Here is a 21,954-nt window from a genome sequence, read left to right as displayed (position 1 = left end):
TATTTTCCCCTAATTTTTAGCCTAAATTTTTAATTTTTCCCCTAGCCCTTTATCTCTGAATGTCAGAAATAGTTTCTTTCAATCTGTCATTTGTCTTTTGACACTGTGGTAGTTTATTGCCACACAGAAGGTTTTTAAAAATTTTTTATGGAGGGGCGCCTGGGTGGCGCAGTCGGTTAAGCGTCCGACTTCAGCCAGGTCACGATCTCGCGGTCCGTGAGTTCGAGCCCCGCATCAGGCTCTGGGCTGATGGCTCAGAGCCTGGAGCCTGTTTCCGATTCTGTGTCTCCCTCTCTCTCTGCCCCTCCCCCGTTCATGCTCTGTCTCTCTCTGTCCCAAAAATAAATAAACGTTGAAAAAAAAAAAAATTAAAAAAAAAAATTTTTTATGGAATATCTCAAATCGATAACCTAATGTTATATTGAAGGAACTTAAAAAAGAACAAACTAAAACCAAAGTTAGTAAAAAGAGGAAATAACAAGGATTATAACAGAAATTAAAAAAATAAATTTGAAAAACAGAAAACAATCAACAAAAATAAAAGTTGGTTTTTTGAAAAGATGAACAAAACTGACAAATCTTTAGCTAGATTAAGAAAAATACAGGGGCTGGGGCGCCTGGGTGGCTCAGTCAGTTAAGCGGCCGACTTCGGCTCAGGTCATGATCTCGCGGTCCGTGAGTTTGAGCCCTGCGTCGGGCTCTGTGCTGACAGCTCAGAGCCTGGAGCCTGTTTCAGATTCTGTGTCTCCCTCTCTCTGACCCTCCCCCATTCATGCTCTGTCTCTCTCTGTCTCAAAAATAAATAAATGTTAAAAAAAAAAAAATTAAAAAAAAAAAAAGAAAAATACAGGGGCACCTGGGTGGCTCAGTCGGCTGGGCATCTGACTTGGGCTCAGGTCATGATCTCCCAGTTCACAGGTTCAAGCCCCGCGTCGGGCTCTGTGCTGACAGCTCAGAGCCTGGAGCCTGCTTCAGATTCTGTGTCTCCCTCTCTCTCTGCCCTCCCCTGCTCATGCTCTCTCTCTCAGAAATAAAGATTTTTAAAAAATTAAAAAAGAAAAATACAGAGTAAAATAACTAAAATAAAAAATGAAAGAGGAAATATTACAACTGATACCATAGAAATAAAAAAGATTATAAGACTACCATGAGACTACTACTATACCACAAATTGGATAACCTAAAAAAATGGATAAATTCCTAGAAACATACAACCTACTAAGATTGAATCATGAAGAAAGAGAAAATCAGAACAGACAAATTACTATTAAGAAGACTGAATCAGTAATAAAAACCTCCCAACAAAGAAAAGCCCAGGTTTCACCGCAGAAATCTATAAAACATTTAAAGAACAGCAACCTTTCTCAAATTCATTCAAAAAACTAAAGAAGAAATACTTCTCATTTAAAAGAAGAAATACAAACTCATTTTTATGAGGCCAGCATTACCCTAAAACCAAAGCTAAACAAAGATACTGCAAAAAACAAAACAAAACAAATCCAAAATAAAACAAAACAACAACCCCCTAAAACTAAGCAACCCACTGAATGGGAGAAGATATTTGCAAATGATATATCCAATAAGGGGTTAACATCCAAAATATATAAAGGACTTACACAACACCAAAAAACAAATAATTCAATTAAAAAGTGAGCAGAGAACTTGAATAGACATTTTTACACAGAAAGCATACAAATGGCCAACAGACATAAAAAGACACGCAGCATCACTAACCACAGGGAAATGAAAATCAAAACCACTTCGAGATCTCACCTTACACCTGTCAGAATGGCTAGGATGAAAAAGACAATACCAAGTTTTGTGAGGATGTAGAGAAAAAGGAACCCTGGTACACTGTCAGTGGGAATGTAAATCGGTGTAGCCACTGTGAAAAACAAGGTAAAAAAATTAAAAATAGAAATACCAAAAAGTCCAGTAATTCCACTATTGGGTATTTACTCAAAGAAAACAAAAACACTAATTCAAAAAGACATATGCACCCTCACGCTTCCTGCAATATTGTGTGTAATAGCCAAGATATAGAAGCAGCTCAAGCGTCCATCGACAGAATGGATAAAGATATGGAATATATATACAGTGGAATATTACTCGGCCATTAAAAATAATAGGACCTTGCCATTTGCGACAACATGGATGAACCTAGAGAGTATCATGCTAAGTAAAATAAGTCAGAGAAAGACAGACCCCATATGATTTCACTTATGTGTGGAATCTGAAAAAAGGAACAAACAAAACTCAAAGAGACTCTTACATGCAGTTAAGAAACTGGTGGTTGCTAGAGGTGAGGCAGGTGGGGGATGGGCAAAATAGATAAAGAGCATTAAGAGGTACAAACCTCCAATTATAAAATAAAGAAGTCACAGAGATGAAAAGTAGAGCATGGGGAAGTCAATAATATCGAAAAAATGTACGGTGATGACACATCATAATGAGCATTGAGTAATGTATAAAATTATTAAACCACTGTTTTGTACACCTGAAACAAATGTAACACTGAATGATAATCACACTGAAATTTTTATTTTTTTTAATTTTTATTTATTTATTTTTTTTCAACGTTTATTTTTGGGACAGAGAGAGACAGAGCATGAACGGGGGAGGGGCAGAGAGAGGGGGAGACACAGAATCGGAAACAGGCTCCAGGCTCTGAGCCATCAGCCCAGAGCCCAACGCGGGGCTCGAACTCACGGACCGCGAGATCATGACCTGGCTGAAGTCGGACGCTTAACCGACTGCGCCACCCAGGCGCCCCTGAAATTTTTAAAATAAATAAAAAATTTAAATGCAGATTTTTTTAAAAGGCAGAAACAGACCCATAAACACGGAGAACAAACTGATGGTGGCAGAGGGGAGGGGAGTAGGGAGATGAGAAAAATGAGTAAAGGAAAGGAGTGCCTGGGTAGCTCGGTCAGTTAAGCATCTGGCTCTTGATTTCAGCTCAGGTCATGATCTCAGGGTTTGTAGGTTCAAGGGCTGCTCTGGGCTCTGTCAGCACAGAGCCTATTTGTGTCTCCCTCTCCCTGCCCCTCCCTCCCTCCCTCTCTCTCTCAAAATAAATAAAGTTAAAAAATTTTTTTAAAGTCGGTAAGGGGGAGTGGGAGATACAGGCTTCTAGTTATGGAATAAGTCACAAAGGTAAAAAGTACAGTACTGGGAATATAGTCAATGGTATTGTCATAGCGATGTATGGTGACAGATGACAGCTGCACTTGCAGTAAGTATAGCATAATGTACAGATTTGTTCAATCACCATGCTGTACATCTGAAACTAATGTAACACTGTATGTCAACTATGCTTCAATTAAAAAAAAAGAAAAGAAAAACACCCCTACACCAATATCCCTGATGAATACAGATGCAAAAATATGGAACAAAATACTATCAACCTGAATTCAACAGTACATGAAAAGGACTATGTACTGGGGTGCCTGGGTGGCTCAGCTGGTTAAGCATCCAACTCTTGGGTTTGGCTCAGGTCATGTTCTCACGGTTTCATGAGTTCGAGCCCAACGCTGGGCTCTCTGCTGACAGTGTGGCGTCTGCTTGGGATTCTCTCTCTCTCTCCCTTTCTCTCTGCCCCTCCCCAACTCGCACCGTCTCTGTCTCTCTCAAAATAAATAAATAAAAACATTTGTATTCATATTTATATTTAGGACTATGTACCATAACCAAATGGGATTTATCCCTGTGTTGCAAGGATGTTCAACATATGAAAATCAACAAATGTAAGACTCTACATTAACACAATGAAGGACAAAAATTATATGACCATCATAGATGCAGAAAAAGCATTTGACAAAACTCAACACACTTGATAAAAACACTCAACGAACTAGGAACAGAAGGACATTCTCTCAAAATAATAAAATTCATAAACGAAAAGCCCACAGCCAGCAACATGGTCAACGGCAAGAGCTGAAAGCTTTTCCTTCTAAGATCAGGAACAAGGTAAAGATGCCTGCTCTCACCACTTCTTTCAGCATAGTACTGGATGTCCTGGTCAGAGTAATTAGGCAAGAAAAAGAAATAAAAGGTATGCAAAGGGAGAGGAAGAAGTAAAATTATTTATGTTTGCAGATGACATGATCTTATACATAGGAAATCCTAAAGATTTTATTCATGTACACAAACTGTTAGAACTGATCGGCAAATTCAACAACTGCAGGATAGAAAATCAGGATACAAAAACCAGTTGTGTTTCTCAACACAAACAATTAACTATCTGAGAAGGAAAGGAAGGAAATAATCTCATTTATAGTAGCATAAAAAATAATAAAAATTTTAAAATCAACACAACCAAGCAGGCAAAAGACTTGTATACCATGAAAACCGCTGCAGGATATTAAAGAAGAAACAAATGGAAAAACATTCCATGTTCATGGACTGGAAGATTTAATATTGTTAAAATATAAGTGATCTACAAATTTAATGCTATACCTGTAACAATCCACTGGCACTTTTGAAGAAATAGAAAAAAAATCCTAAAATGTATACGGAATCTCAAAGAACTCAGAATAGCCAAAACAATTTTAAGAAAGAAGAATAAAGCTGGAAGCCTCATATTTCCTGATCTCAAAATATATATATTTCCTGAAAGCCAGAGTAACCAAGATAGTATAATGTTGGCATAAAGAGAGACATATAGACCAATGCAATAAAATAGCTCAGAAATTAACCCTTGTGTATATGGTTAAATGGTCTTTGACAAGGGTGCCAAGACTGTTCAGTTAGGAATGACAGTCTCTTCAACAAATGTTGCCAGGAAACTGAAATATCTGCATATAAAAGAATGAAGTTGGACATTTATCTTATACCATATACCATATAAACTAACTAAAGGGGTGCCTGGGTGGCTCAGTCCGCTGAGCGTCCGACTTCGGCTCAGGTCATGATCTCGTGGTTTGAGTTTGAGCCCCGCGTCGGGCTCTGTGCTGACAGCTCAGGGCCTGGAGCCTGCTTCGGATTTTGTGTCTCCCTCTCTCTCTGCCCCTCCCCTGCTCACGCTCTGTCTCTCCCTCTCTCTCAAAAATAAATAAATGTAAAAAAAAATTAACTAAAAATAAATCAAAAACTTAAACATAAGATATGAAACTATAGAACTCTTAGAAGAAAACATAAAAGGAAAGCTTCATAACTCTGGAGCGGGTTAATCATTTCTTGGATATGACACTATAAGCACAAGCAAGAAAAGCAAAAATAGGTGGGACTCCATCAAACTAAAAAGCTTCTGCACAACAAAGGAAACAACAGAGTGAAAAGGCAACCTATGGAATGGGAGAAAATATTTGCAAACCATGTATTGGATAAGGCACTAATGTCCAGAATATTTAAAGAATACTTACAACTCAATAACAACAAGTAACCCAATTTTAAAATGGCCAAGGGACTCGAACAGACATTTCTCCAAACAAGATAAACAAATGGACAACAATCATATGAAAAGATGCTCAACATCACTAATCATCAGGGAAATGCAAGTCAAAGCCACAATGGCATATCTCTTCATACCAATCAGGATAGCCACTGAAAGGGGGCCTGGGTGGCTCAGTCAGTTAGGTGTCCGACTCCTGATTTCGGCTCAGGTCATGATCTCAAGCTCCATGTCAGGTTTTGTGCTAATAGCAAAGAGCCTGCTTGGGGTTCTCTCTCTCCTTCTCTCTCTGCCCCTTGCCTGCTCATGCTTTTTCTCTCTTTCAAAAATAAATAAATAAACTTAAAAAAAAAAAAAAAGGATAGTTACTGGAAAGAAAACAAATCAAAAGGGGGGGGGGGAGAAAAAGAAAGGAAAGTGTTGGTGAGGACATGGAGAAATTAGGATCCTTGCACACTGTTGGTGGGACTGTGAAATGGTGCAGCTGTTATGGAAAACAGTAAGGAAGGTTTCTCAAAAAACTGAAAATAAAACTATCATATGATCTAGCAATCCCACTTCTGGGTATATATCCAAAAGAACTGAAAGCAGGGTCTCAAAGAGATATTTGCACACAAATGTTCAATGCAGCATTATGCACAATAGCCATAACATGGAAGCAACCTTAATGCCCATGAATGGATGAATGTATAAAGAAAATGTGTTATATATATACAATGGACTATTATTCAACCTTAAAAAAGAAGGGTATCTTCTCATATGCTACAACATGGATGAATCTTGAGGACATTAGGTTAAGTGAATAAAACAATCACAAAAAACCAAAATCTGCTTACAAGAGATATCTAAAGTACTCAAATTCTTAGATATAGTAAGACTAGGGGGAGAGGGAAACAGAGTTGTGAGTTGTCACTGTTTCAGTCATGCAAGATCAAAGAGTTCTAAAGAGCTGTTGTGTACCAATATGCATATAGTTAATATGGAAATGTACACTTAAAAATTTTGAAGGCGGGGCACCTGGGTGGCTCAGTTGGTTAAGTATCCAACTCTTGATTTTGGCTAAGGTCATGATCTCATGGTTTGTGAGATGGTGCCCTGAGTCAGGCTTTGTGCTGACAGTGTGGAGCCTGCTTGGGATTCTCTCTCTCTACCTCTCCCCTGCTCGCTTCCTTGTTCCTGCTCGCTCTCTCTCTCTCTCTCTCCAAATAAATAAACATTAAAAAAAAATTTTAAGAGGGTATATATATGTGTTTTTTACTGCAGTAAAAACATTTTGTATGTAGTCTTTCATCACATCTGGATTTTGAGTTCCAGCTGTTTTCCCATAAGACTTTCTCTAAGCCCACGTTACTGAAAAATTCACTGGTGTTTTCTTTTAGTACTTACCTTTTTTTTTTTTTTTTTTTTTTTTTTTTTTTAAATCTAGATCTCTGATCCATTTGAAGTTTTTCCTGGCATATGGTATGAGATATGGATTTACTTTATATTTTTCCCTGTGTCCTAGCACCATCTATTAAAAAGTACATTTCTGTCCCAATGATTTGCAATGCTATCTTTATTATACACTAAATCCCAGATGTACTTTGTTCTATTTCTATACTTGTTATTCTAAAGTTTATTTATTTTGAGAGACAGAGAGAGAGAGAAAGAGAAAGGTGGGGGGGGGGGGGGAGGGCGGAGACAGAGGATCCAAAATGGGCTCTGTGCTAACAGCAAAGAACCCAATGCAGGGCTCAAACTCACAAATCATGAGATCATGACTTGAGCCATAGTCAGACGCTTAACCTACTGAGCCACCCCGGTGCCCCTCTGCACTTGTTATTCTATTCCAATGTTATTCTATTCCAATGGTCTGCCTGCCACTTTGTCTGCCATACCACACTGTTTTAATTATAGAGTCTTTAGAGTGAATATGTTTTAATATCTAGTAGGTATAGTCACTCTTCATAGGTTTTCTTTCTCAGTGTTTTCCTACCTATTCTTACATGTTTATTTTTCCAAATGAACTTCAAAAACATGTTTTCTGGCTCCATAAATAAATTTAATAATGTTGTTGGGACTGGATTGAATTTATAAACTAATTTAGGGAGTCCTGCCATCTTTGTGATGTTGAATTATCAAAGAACAAGGAATGCTTTTCCATTTATCATGTCTATGTTGTGTCTTTCAGAGTCTTAAAGTTTCCTTTGTAAAGGCTTTATACATTTCTTAAGTTTTTCCTAAATATGTCTTATCTTTTCTATTGCTTTTGTAAATGAGGTTTGCTCTACTATATCTTTTAATTGGTTATTGCTCGCATATATGAAGGCTACTGATTTCTGAACTAGTTTTATATCTGGCTACCTGACTGAATTATTGTATTAGATTAATTTTGTTATTGACTTTCTTGGGTTTTCTTTCTTTTTTTTTTTAATGTTTATTTATTTTTGAGAGAGAGAGAGAGAGAGAGAGAGAGAGAGAGAGACAGAGCACAAGCGGGGGAGGGGCAGAGAGAGAGGGAGACGCAGAATCTGAAGCAGGCTCCAGGCTCCAAGCTGTCAGCACAGAGCCTGACATGGGGCTCAAACTCACAAACCGCAAGATCATAACCTGAGTCAAAGTCGGAAGCTTAACTGACTGAGCCACCCAGACACCCCCACTCTCTTGGATTTTCTAAATAAACATCGTATCAAGTACAAATACAGTTTTACTTTTTCTTTTCTAATTCTTACACCTCTAGTTGATTTGCCTTGTCTACTCATATTAACACCTCTAGTGCAATTTAAATGTTAGCATCCTTAGAATTTAAAAAAAAAAAAAAAAAAAAAAAAAAAACGGGGCGCCTGGGTGGCGCAGTCGGTTAAGCGTCCGACTTCAGCCAGGTCACGATCTCGCGGTCCGTGAGTTCGAGCCCCGCGTCGGGCTCTGGGCTGATGGCTCAGAGCCTGGAGCCTGCTTCCGATTCTGTGTCTCCCTCTCTCTCTGACCCTCCCCCGTTCATGCTCTGTCTCTCTCTGTCTCAAAAATAAATAAAAACATTAAAAAAAATTTAAAAAAAAAAAAAAAAAAAAACCCCAAAAACTCCTGTAAATAAATTAAAAAAAAAAAAAAGAACAGCTCAATTTTAAAAAATAAGTTGAGGCACTGGACAGGTAGGTTATAGAAGAAGAATAAAAGGTCAATTAACATATTCAAAAAGGGGCGCCTGGGTAATTCAATTGGTTGAACGTCCGACTCTTCATTTCTGCTCAGGTCATGATCTCAGGGTTGTGGGATGGAGCCCCATGTTGGGCTCCACGCTGAGCATGAGGTTTGCTTAAGATTCTCTCTCTTTCCCTCTGTCCCTCTCTCACTCGCACACTCTCTCTAAAAAATAAAAAAGCCATATTAAAAAAATTCAATCTCATTTGTAACACTTCCATCAACAAGGTATGAGAGGGTATGAGAGTGTCCATTTCCCTACATCTATGGACAACACTGAACTCTTTTTTTCATCTTTTCCCAAGAGGTAATTAGAAAGTGTTATTTTACAGTTTTAAAGTAGCTATTCTTATTCTTGGCTCGTTTTTATGAAGTGGTTATGACATGATGCAAAAGTAGCATAGATGGGCTTTACATATCAGGGGCAGAACAAACACGAAGTGCCCTTACCTATTTAGATAGATGGATGGATGGATGACCAGATGGCCAGACAGACTAGCAGATATGGACAGACTGAACAGACTAGCAGATATGGACAGACTGAAAGGCAGATGCTTAGACAGGTTCAATCATTAAGTAGAGAAGCACAGTTCAAAGAGTTACCTGCAAGCCATCAAGTAGTCATGCCGTTTTCACCAATTTCTAAAGCAGCAACCACTTTAACGTTTTTAATTATGACAGAGACAGCAACTATTAAATTCTGGAACATTAGGGTATCACATTAATTTTGGCACTATACTGTGTGCCTAGTGGAGAGGGAAAAGGCAATTTTAATTTAATTTAAATTTAAATAAAATTTCATGTGCATTTCACATTCCCTTGTACAGATTATGTTTCTTTTTTTTTAATTTTTTTTTTAATGTTTATTTATTTTTGAGACACAGACAGAGCATGAGTGGGAGAGGGGCAGAGAGAGAGGGAGACACAGAATCCGAAACAGGCTCCAGGCTCCGAGCTGGCAGCACAGAGCCTGACGCAGGGCTTGAACTCACAAAGCGCGAGATCATGACCTGAGCCAAAGTCGGATGCTTAACCGACTGAGCCACCTAGGTGCCCCAGACTACGTTTCTTTAACCTGGAATATCTATATAGCAAGCAGCTATTCACCCTTCAAACTGGTCCAGACTTCAACACCTCCATGAAGCCTGCCCTTAACAGTGCCAGTTCCCAGGCTCCTTCCCCTGTCATCCCCTCTTTTTTTCTGCCTCTACCTTTTATAAAGGATACCTGTGTTTAAGAAAAGATTCTTGGGTTTCTGTCTGTGCTTCTCTAGAATCTAAACTGTGCTCAACTCACAGGTCTACAATAAATTCTTGATGAACTGAACTAAACTCAATTTACTTTCCTTGGCACAAGGAAGAGTATTAATATGGAAATAAAATAGTCTTGGTATACCAGTGGCAGCCCCCTTAGCAAATGCCACCATGTCAGAAATCAGATATAAATTTTTTTTAATGTTTGTTTATTTCTGAGGGAGAGCAAGTGGGGAAGGGGCAGAGAGAGAGAGAGAGAGAGATAGAGAGAGAGAGAGAGAGAGAGAGAGAGAGAGAGAGAGAGAGAGAAAGAGACCGAGGATCTGAAGCGGGCTCTGTGCTGACAGCAGAGAGCCCAATGAGGGGCTCGAACTCACAGACCATGAGATCATGACCTGAGCTGAAGTCAGAAGCATGACTGAGCCACCCAGGCGCCCCAGAGATCAGATTTAGACAGAGAAAGAAAGTTCTCAATTAGGGTAACATAGGGAGTTATTGTTGCATTTAGCTCCCATTACTAAGTCAGAAGAATCCATACTTAGAGTAAAAATCATTAAGAACAATAACTGATTTATTGCTTTAAATCATTTATCCAGGGCTATCATTTTTAAAACTATCTTTCCCAAACCTCCATTTATAAAATAATTAAGTCATGGGAATATATGTACAGCATGGTAACTGTAGCTAATATATTGTACATTTGAAAAGTTGCTAAGAGAATGAATCTTAAAAGTCCTCACCACCACAACGAAAAATTCTGTATAGCTACGCATGGTGGTGGATGTTGACTAGACTCGCTGTGGTGATCATTTCACGGTATCAAATCACTGTGTTGTACACCTGACCTAATATAATATTATATGTCAATCATACCTCAATAAAAGGAAAAAAACTGCTTTTTTGTTTAAAAATAATATGAATACATTTTACATTATATGTATTTTGCATTTTACCACAATAAAAAAACCCTTAGTATACATATTAGAAAAAATTAATATACATATTGGAAAAAGATATAAGCACATATAATGTTGGAGTGAAATTTTTTCTGAGATCCACTGCGTCTCAAAACTAATCCCACCTCAACAGTTTGCTACCTATTCTTCCAGGTTTCTGTATCTGTGTTCTTAATATATGTAATGTTGTTATTCATATTTCTAAAAATCAGGTCATGCATTACATACTATCTTGCATTTATTAAAAATATATTTTGCACATCTCTCCATATCTGCACAAAAAAATCTACCTCTCTTTCACAGGATTTTAAAATCCACTTTCATAGAATTCCTTTGTGTGGACATGCTGTAACTTATTTAACCACCGTATTATTATGAACGCTATTACAACAAATGTCTGCGTATATGTCTTTGTGCACATTTGTAGGTGTTTGTGTAAAATAAATTCCTAGAGGTGGAATCTCCAGGAAAAAAGGTATTAATATTCAAAGTTTTAAAGATATTGCCAAACTGTTGTGCTGTTACCTTTAAGACCACAGTACCAACTTATTAATGGCTCCGAAATAATTTTATACTGCATTTATATTATTGTTTTAGTGTCCCTGAGGTTTACTTAGTTGAATCAAGATTGCCATATCTTATTGAATCTATGATGCCATCTTATATAAAACATATCCTGATTTCAGACATGTTAAAATGTGAAAAGTGTTCTTCTTATATTAGATGAAATCATGGTTCTTAGCTGTCCCAGAAAACAAATGATTAACTGCTTATACTGAGAAAAAGCACTTCCTCAACAAGAGCAAATCAAATGCTCAGACTTATTAATTAAAAATACTACATTTCCAGGGCACCTGGGCGGCTCAGTCAGTTAAGCATTCGACTTCAGTTCAGGACAGGATCTCGCAGTTCATGAGTTCGGTCCCCACGTTGGGGTCTCTGCTGTCAGCACAGAGCCTGGAGCATGTATCCCATTCTGTGTCTCCCTCTCTCTTTGCCCCTTCCCCACTTGTGCTTTGTCTCTTCTTCCTCTCTCAAAAATAAAAAAAACATTAAAAAAATTTTTTTAAATACTACACTTCCAAAAGTATTTTGCTAAAACTAGGGAATTCTTCACAACAATCAAGCTTTACAAGGCCCATGACATTTGGATAATTAATAACTACAAAGCATGTTCTTCTCTGCCGTAAGGTTTCTGTCAGCAGAACACAAAACAAATCAAACCACCCATCTATTTTTCTAACATGGTAAGCCCTGGCCCATATACTGGTGTCAAAACAAGAAGTCCACAGTTACTACATTAGCAAAGCCTCTTATTGATAAGAACAGGCAACTCTTTTAACTGGATTTGACTCATTTACCACCATACAATTCATCTTGATCTTTGATAAGAAGTCACTTCCAAAGTTCAGTCCCCAGACACAGCTGACTTTGGATATCTCTACCAGAAGCACATGTGAAAGCTGGGTATCATTTTCCAGCACTAACGTTTGAGCTGAAAAGGCGATACAAATACTCTAAAGTCCTTTTTTGTTGTTGTTTTGTTTGAGGTAGCTAATTACTCAAAAACCGAGCGTTAAAGGAGTTGTCAGAATTACTTACCATACTATCACTTTCCATCTCAGGCATCAACTGTGTATTTTCTACACTTGTGACCATAACACACGTGTAGAAATTGTATCATGCCTTGATGTGCAGGAAGAAAAGGTACTAGTAAATGTATTGGAAATGTCAGAACCTCTTGGCTAAGCACAAAGAATGGAATCGGATCATATCTGACTGTGCATAAATATAAGCTCTTTATACCATGTCTGCAACATGAAATACTAAGTCTACTTAGATTTGATTAACATTAGTTGAAATGTCATAGGTATTAATAAGCCTCCACCAAATAAGAAAGGATTTTCTAGTTACACTTAATAACACCATTAAATCCTTTCGGTGTACCTCTCAGTTTACTGTGAATGCTTGTCATTTTACTAAACACACCCTCTATTCTTATGCCACTTTTGCATGTGACATGTAAACGTAACCGTTCCTAAAGATGGAGTGACAAAGAGGTGAAGTTCGACTCCCAACAATTTCTACAACTTATTTGCTCTACTTCTGCTGCTGCTGTTGATTCCTTCTTATTCATTAGAAGCCGCAATTTGCTGAGTTTTCCTTTGCAATTTAGTTAATTCCTAATGTAATGAAAAATGTGTTTTTTACCCAAAATCGATGCTTGCATGCCTCCACTTTCATGTTCCCCTCATGATAGTACTGTGGTACTCTCATATCTTTCAATATCTTCAGGGTTTTAAATGGCCTTTTCTTCCCTATTTTACCTCCTCTCTGGTCTTCTTGCTACTACCTTAAAAAAAAAGTCCCTGCGAGACAAATATCCCAAACCTGACTCTTAAACCCTCTTCAAGATCTCTGCACCAAACTAAGAGACACAGTTGGCTAACCAACATTTGGTTCACAGACTACGCTTTCCCACATTTGGGGTAAATCTGAAAGAATTGGTACAAGAGAGCAAGGGGCTAGAGATCACAGTTAGGTTTTAGTTGATTGAGGTCAAAATGTTACAGTAAAGGTCACTATAGCCTTTCTCTGTATGTGATCAGCCTGGATATAGGATGTAGAGAATCATCTTTTTGGTTCCTTACTAATTCTTTTATTATATGCTGTAAAAACAAACAAACAAGGGGGGGAACCCCCACAAAACTCTCAGAAGTCCAGAGATGAGAGTTTAGAGGCCGAAACCCTTCTGGACTGGTCAGAACCCACTGCTGCTGAACCGGGGCCCCAGAGTCAAAAGTGCCCAGGAAATCAGGCTTGGGTCCTGGCAACAAAGAGGAGCTCCTGAGATGTTCTTCTATATCCCGTTGTACCTCCCTCTAATCCACTCTTTAACGAACAACTACTTTTATTCTTTCTTTTCTCCAAAATATCTGTTTAGCTCTTACGTATGTTTGGCCCTGTGCCAGGCACTGGGATACAGTAATGGTAGAGCACTTGGTCTGTAGATGGAGCAAACTACTAGAACAAATACAAATGTAACCGCTCCGCTGAAACCCTCTAATGGTATTCAAGATTCCTTAAGATCTCATCCCTGGTCATCTTTCTAGCCTCATCTCCCACCTACTTCCGGGTTCTTGCATTCTACGTTCCATAATGAACACCTTTCAGGTCTACTATCTGATGCTATTTCCCTCAGTCTGTCTGCTGTGACACAGTTTAGATGTCTCACTCTCTGAGAAAGCCTCCTCTGATCGATCAAGACCAGGTTAGGTATAAGGGAAAATTCTGGGGTGGCACGTAACCTCTTTTTTTTTCTTAAGAGAGAGGGTGCTCTTGAGCAGGGGAGAGGGGCAGAGGAAGGGAGAGAATTCCAAGCAGCCTCCAAGCTCAGTGAGTAGCCTAACGTGGGGCTTGATCCCACAACCCTGGGATCATGACCTGAGCTGATATCAAGAGTCGGATGCTCAACCGACTGAGCCACCCAGGGGCCCCTAACCTCTACTTTTATTTTTTTTTATGTAACACTTCTCATTCCTTCCTTTCAGTATATAAAAATAGCTATCTAATAAAATCAGCTCCCAAAATGTCTGACACAGGTCGGCAACCATGTCCTTTTCCTTATTTTCTCTAAATCAGTTTCTGAAAGGATATGATATACACCCTGCTTTTTTTTTTATTTCTTAATTTATTTGTTTTTGAGAGAGAGCATGCATGCTCATGAGCAGGGGACAGGGGCAGAAGGAGAGAGACAGAGGATCCCAGGCAGGCTCCACACTGAAGACAATGAGGGGCTTGATCCATGACCAACCCTGGGATCATGACGTGAGCCGAAATCAAGAGTTGGACACTTAACTGACTGAGCCACCCAGGTGCCCCTCACCCTGTTTTCTAATTCAAGAAAAGGTTAAAAGGTTAGCTGGTACAGGAGTCAAAAATCTGAAGAAAGTAAAAGAACACTGCAATTAGTTTGGTGACTTAATTCCACTACTTCTTTAAAAAAAATTTTTTTTTAAGTGTCTATTTATTTTTGAGAGAGAGAGACAGAGCATGAGCAGGGAAAAGGCAGAGAGAGAGAGGGAGACACAGAATCTGAAGCAGACTCCAGGCTGTGAGTGCAGAGCCCAATGTGGTGCTCGAACTCGTGAGCCGTGACTCATGACCTGAGCTGAAGTTGGATGCTGAACCAAGCCACCCAGGCACCCCAATTCTGTTACTTCTGAAGACAGTAAATGTGTTGCAGAGATTGTCTTAGCACAGTGGACAGTAGGTGGGCATGGGACGGGCTTGCCATGCCACCGGTCCTCCTGAGTGTCTTATGATTTGTTTCTCTGCTCATCGGTCCTGGCCATGATATTGCAGGGGCATGTTCCCACTGCCGGCCACAGCATGTTGCCTTTTCCCATCTCATGGGTACCTTTTGGGTCAGAAGAAATAAAGTTTAAGAGTTTACTAATTTGAAATTTCATTGTGAGTTTCTGTTCCAGTTCCATTAGTAAGAAGACTGATCCATAGCTCCGGCAAACACAGAGGCCACTTCCAACAGAGTCCACTGAGCTCTCCCAGTACCACCTCACGTGACCCTAGCCCTCTACTTTCTTATTTAGGTACTCATGTTGCCTTTGTACTTGTCTGGCTCCCCTTCTGACCTTGAGTGCAGAAATGTCATATTTGGGGCTGTAGCCCCAACAAATATTGAGTATCTATCACACCTGGCACATAATAGATAATGACTGATGAATGAATTAATATAGACTTGCTTGGCCCTTCAAGGGAAACAAAGAAACAAACATTGAAAGCTTTCAGGATACAGAGTTCATACTACAGTCACTAAAAACTATTCTGCTGGTAAATTTCAGTTCTTTCTCACCTGATCGGTATCGTTCATCCCTGGCTCCCCCAGATCGAGTTCGGTGGTACTTAGAAGGAGCAGAAGTTTGAGCTGCGGATGGAGCAGGTGTCTGGTTTCTATGTTCTTTCTGTACTGCTGACTCAGTTTCTAAAAAAGGAAATTTGGAATATGGTTATCTGATAACAATAGTAGCTAAAGTTTTCTGAGCACTTTATGGCATTCTCACAACACTCTGAGGCAGGTACTATTACCCCATTAGAGAGCTTCACTATACATACCTAAAAAGACATCCAGGCTAAAAAATATAATCTTAGAGTCATAATTGTCAACAGATGATAGGAGAGAAATAGCAAAATAGGAGAGAAAGTGAAAAGGCCACTCCAGAAGAATTTTTTTTTAATGTTTATTATTTTCTGAGAGAGAGCTTGAGCAGGGGAGGGGCAGAGAGAAAAGGAGACACAGAATCCAAAGCAGGCTCCAGGCTCTGAGATGTCAGCACAGAGCCTGATGTGGGGCTCGAACTTGTGAACAGTGAAATCATGACCTGAGCCAAAACTGGACAGTTAACTGACTGAGCCACCCAGGCACCCCCAAAGAGTTTAAGAATTGAGGGTGTGGGGGGGATGGAGGGGTGTATATGACCCCCTAATCCTGCATAAAGGTACAAAGAATAGCTTGGGGACCTTTAGCCTCTTCACTATAAGTTACTCCAAATAAACATGTCATTTAAGCAAAACTATAGTGCTTATTATGCAAACATAGCTTTTTCAGTCAACCTGTTTCAACTAGAATCACCACTGAACTTGCCCCTTTCCAGTACCTGGCCTAACCCCATTCTCTGTCCTATCAACATTCACTGTCTTATCAAGAATATGGGGAAGTGGGAAATAAACAGGTAAAATAATCAGAAGAGAAACACTTTAAGTTCAGTCCCACAAACCACGAGCTGAAACCAAGAGTTGGACGCTTAACCAACTGAGCCACCCAGGTGCACCTCATATACTGTTTTTAAGAAGGCAAGAAGAATATATTTTAGAATGCTCTCCACTAAAGTGCTTTTATGGATCTAGAAATGTTTATTTTTGATGGTTCCTGGCAGCTGAAATTTTTAATATAAAATATATTAACAGAATGTCTGGGGGCACCTGGGTGGCTCAGTCAGTTAAGCATCTGACTTAGGTCATGATCTCGTGGGGTTCATGAGTTCGAGCCCCGCATCGGGCTCTGTGCTGACAGCTCAGAGCCTGAAGCCTGCTTCAGATTCTGTGTCTCCCTCTCTCTGCTTCACCCCTGCTTGCACTTTGTCTCTCTCTGTATCTCAAAAATGTATAAATGTTAAAAAATTTTTTTGAAATGTAATGCCTGGGATTGTAAACTGAAGTTTTAAATCAACCTAAATTCTTTTTGATAATCCATTTCACAGAAGAGCTATACTGAGTTCTTAGTATTTTCACACCTTGCTTCATCTCTTAGTATATAAAGAATCAACAAACTATAGCCCATGTCTGTTTATAAGCAGTTTTATCAGAACATAGCCATGCCCATCTGTTTACACACTGCCTTGTAGATGCTTTCACACTGTAAATGTATACGGAGTAACTAGATAGAGACTGATGGTCCTCAAAGTGTAAAATATCTACTATCTGGCCCTTTATAGAAAAAGCTTACCAACTCCCAGTCTATAATAACAGCTAACATTTAAAGGTTTGTTTTTGCTAGGCACTGTGCATTCAGAAGTTTTCATATGTTATTTACTCCTCACAACAATCCTACAAAGTCAGCAGTAACACTTTCAACTTATTATAGAAAAGGAATCAGAGACATGGATTATTTTATGCAGCCACACAGAGGCAGGGAATGGCAAGAGGCAGAATTCAAACCCAGATCTGTCTAACTCCACTGGTTCTCAATCAGAAAAGATTATGGGGAAGGAAGGAAGGAAGGAAGGAAGGAAGGAAGGAAGGAAGGAAAGGGAAAGGTTATGAAAATTCTCCCAAGACTGTTAGGAGGAAAGCAATCAGAATTAATAATGTAGTTTAGGAACATCTGAATGCTTCAGGAGGTATAGTCAGCAGCTAGATAATAGTTCTTTAAAAAAAAAAAAAATCACTTGCCAACCATAAGAGACGCTTAAATACAGAGAACAAACTGAGGGTTGCTGGCAGGGTTTTGGGTGGGGGGATGGGTTAAATGGATGATGGGCATTAATGAGGGCACTTGTTGGATGAGCACTGGGTGTTATATGTAAGTGATGAATCACTAAATTCTACTCCTGAAATCATTATTATACTATATGTTAACTCGGATTCAAATTAAAAAAAAAATCACTTGCTTTCACGTACATGATTCTGCAAAAAGTCCCTCCAAATTAAGTTTTCAGCCATTCATCAGAGAAATAATTTAAAACATAGTCCAATTAACTTTAAATAGAGAACAAAAAAGATAAAAGGGCTATTCTTATTTGCGTTGTCACATGATCTATAGAGAAAGGATATCAGATTAGTACCCATGAGCTACTTTGCCTGTAAGTATTCACAGAGAAATTGGTTTGACTTATAGAGTACTAAGTTTAAAACACTAGCTTTGTATTACTTTGGGGGGTAAGGTGTCACAGTAAATATATATTTGAATTACCCATCATGGATTATTTTTTAAATTAAATAAATAGATCTTCTAGGACTGACCAAACCACCCTGCTCTGAAACACAGGGCTTCTGAATTAGACAGCTAATGATCCAAAAGATGAAAAGAATGAGCACGGATTCTCATTTCACAAAGTATGGACCAAAGGTTTATGTATTTTTTTATCATCCTCTCCTGCTTTTACTTTGTATTTTTCAATGTAATTAGGAGAAAGAAGATAAGATAGGTTAAAAATAAAAATTGTTTCAAAAAAAATGACAGAGCAGTGATAGGGGAACAAGGAATTGATACATTTGAGGAAAAATTAAAGAGAATGAACATTTCCACTCAGGATTATCTAGGTGTTATCAGAGATCAAATCACAAGGAAATGTAACAAAAATACAGACATCTGATGAAACTGACAGTCAGATGACATTTAGCAAGCGATCTACTGAGCTGGTACAAAAAACAAAACAAGCAAAAAAAATAAAACAAAACAAAACCAAAAAACCCCACACAAAACAGGCCTCACAACACTCTATTCACCAAGCAACATTACTATGATGCTCTGCACTGTTTATCTCAGTTCTTTCAGGAATTTAGTCATCCAAGCAGACCAGGTCCTTTTTGGGTCTAAAAGCAAGACAATCATTTTGTTGTAGCTTGTCAGAAATGGAACCAGAAGGTCAATTTGCAGTTTCAGTAAATGCCTGACAAGTTTATTCAGTGAGCATTCCTCAAGTGCCCACAAAGCGCAATGCCGCAAAAACATGGATTTCTGACAGAACCTTGGCTCAAATGTGCAATATACCTGGCTTCAAGTTCAAGAGAAGTTATTAAAAAAAAAAAAAGAAAGAAAGAAAAGAAAAAAACAAATAAAATGAATTCTTTTTTAAAAAAAATTTTTTTTAACGTTTTTTATTTATTTTTGAGACAGAGAGAGACAGAGCATGAACGGGGAAGGGGCAGAGAGAGAGGGAGACACAGAATTGGAAGCAGGCTCCAGGCTCCGAGCCATCAGCCCAGAGCCCGAAGCGAGGCTCGAACTCACGGACCGCGAGATCGTGACCTGAGCCAAAGTCGGACGCTCAACCAACTGAGCCACCCAGGCGCCCCCAAATAAAATGAATTCTTAGGAACTGAATTTCTTTAAGTATAACAGGGGAGCTTAATAATGAAACTGTAAATAGTCCTTTTTTTTTTTTTCCTTAGGTAATCTCTACATCCAATGTGGGGCTCAAACTCACCACCCTGAGATTAAGAGTAGCATGCTCTTCTGAGCCAGGCAGGCGCCCCTGTAGATAATCCTTTTGATTGTAAATAATCACCCTCCAATCTGTATGAATTTTATAAAGTTGTATTCCCATGTACTGGAACTTGTTTTTTAAAATATAATATTTATAAATATATTTTACACGTGCATTGAAAAAACTGGAAGCAAATACAGTAAAATGTTAACAGCAATGATCTCTAGGGGATGAGTTTCTGAATGTTTTATATATTTTTCTATAGGGTTTACTGGGATGCTATAATTTAGAAAACTCACCTTTTTCAGAATATAAAAATAATATATGTTCATTATAGAACATCAAGAAAATAGTTAAGTATAAAGAAGAAAATTAAAATCATATGGGGATCTTCTTAATTCAAAGATCATACCCCATTGAATAGATTCTGACCAAAATAAGTTAAAATTAATATTCAGTTTTCAGCTTTTTAGATAAATTATGACTCTACCAGCAGGATTTTCCAATCTTTTAATTGGAAAATCATGTCTCCTTTCCCAAAAGTAACTGACAAGTCAATACATATTTGGGAGAGGGAGGACACTATGTCCTGGCTGGATTAAAATAATTTTGGAAGTCTATTCCCACCTTAGCTTACTTGCCAGGGCAACAATTTGTCATGGAAGGGATACGGAACAATGTACCTCAGGTCTCCTCAAAGTGAAGGGGGGGGGGGGGCGGTCAGGGAACATGGGAGCACAGCAGGGCATTATTTGACAACATGTCCAATGTCAGTGGGGCAGGCAAGATGCTGCTTAAAGGTGAATCATTCCCTGGCCAGGGTTTCACACTCCAACAGATCTCAGGAATTACCTGGGGCCTGAAGATAGAGATTTCTAGATTTTGAATAAGATGTGCACAGTTTCACTATCACAGTAAGAAACCAAAAGCAAAGATAGAATGCATTACATGTATCAACATAATAAGTATTACACATCACAAAAAAATTAAAAATATGCTGACTGCAGACATGTGAGATAGTCTAAATGAAATCATGTCAAGTGATAAAAGAACACAAAATACTATGCCCATAATGTGATTACAAGTGTGTATGTAAAAACTACTTATATACGCTTATAAGGATCAAATAGGATCCCAGAAGTAGCTTGAATGAGGCACTCTGTAGTTCTTTACCATTTCATTCTTTTGTTAACAGAGTTAGGTATAAATCAAAGTAATTAAAAAAAACAGTAAATACAGATAAGTGAGGGAACAAGAGCCGTGGACCTCACAAATCAAGTCTTTGTCAAAATTCCTAAATTCAAGTATGAAACATACTTGACATTCAAAGAAAAAGATTACTCTCTAATTACTACACAATGACTATCAGTTTGAGGGTTCCTGATATTTTGGTCAGTTGTACAGCATATCCACTAGGGGTCGCCATTATGTTTAAACAGTGATGATTTAGATTTAATAAATTTCAGAAAAACCACAGATTTTAATTTCTTCTACAACACAAAGCCTTCCTTCTCAATGATCAACACATAATTTATTGTTCTTTGGCAAAGAAAGTCTTCCATGATGCCACTGTTTGAACAGAGTCACTAACAGTGATAACTTGAAAAAGAAGGCATGCAAAATTTCCATTCAGAAAGATGGAAGAAAGCCAATCTCAGCTTCTTATCTTTCAACTCTGCCTATGATTTAACAGATATTCTCACCTGTAAGAGTAACATAGTAGAGCACGATGTGCTCTGAGAACCAAATAACATAATAATGCTACTTTTTAGAGTAAACAGAGCATGTTCACTCTTGGTGCTGGTGTTCAGAGAAGAAATTAAATACGTGATCACCAATTCATGTATATTTTTTACACTGTGGTATGTACTGAGAAGGAAAAAAACCTTTGGGCTGTCTAACCCCAAAGCATGGGCAATTTAGTTTGTATTACAGTTTCAGGGAAGGTCTGTTAAGAGGAGACAGTGATGTAGGCTTTCGGTACGCAGAGAGAAGAAAAAGACACTTTCTACAAAAGCATGGTATTTGCAGAAGGCCAGTGAGGGAGAAAAACCTTGACAAGAGTAAGAAAGACTGATAGGCACAGTGAAAGAGATGCAGCAATACAAAATGAGGCTGGAAGAAAAGCTGGGTCAGGTCACACTCTTTGAAGGGATTTAAACGGGAAATGATAGCATAACAATGATAATAACGTTTCTACAGCTCTTTAAACTTTTATAACACCATCTCATTTTAGCTTCACAATAACATTATCTGATAGACACCATTAAGGAAGCAGAACACCCATCACAGATTAAATTCATTTTTCTATACTGAGAGAATGCCAATAATCACCTTGAATCACTTGGGAAATCTTCCCTTTAGAGCAAAAGTACCCTCAGCCTGCCTTACAAGGATGAGTGATAAACCTCACTGCATGGGGAAAGGGAGGAAAGAATGAGTGTTTG

General features: G+C 38.5%; 1 protein-coding gene across 7 annotated transcripts in view; it reads right to left on the bottom strand.

Moving 5' to 3' along the window:
• DIP2B (disco interacting protein 2 homolog B) overlaps nucleotides 1-21,954 on the bottom strand; it is a 236,312-nt gene that overhangs the window by 84,974 nt on the left and 129,384 nt on the right. For all 7 annotated transcript variants that reach the window (XM_045465121.1, XM_045465120.1, XM_045465123.1 and 4 more), the window contains exon 3: nucleotides 15,655-15,783. In XM_045465121.1, the coding sequence (XP_045321077.1) occupies nucleotides 15,655-15,783 (129 nt within the window). The remainder of the gene's footprint in view (nucleotides 1-15,654; nucleotides 15,784-21,954) is intronic.

Source organism: Leopardus geoffroyi, chromosome B4 (genome assembly GCF_018350155.1).
Source record: "Leopardus geoffroyi isolate Oge1 chromosome B4, O.geoffroyi_Oge1_pat1.0, whole genome shotgun sequence".
NCBI lineage: Eukaryota > Metazoa > Chordata > Mammalia > Carnivora > Felidae > Leopardus > Leopardus geoffroyi.
This window is presented reverse-complemented; position numbering and strand designations above follow the sequence as displayed.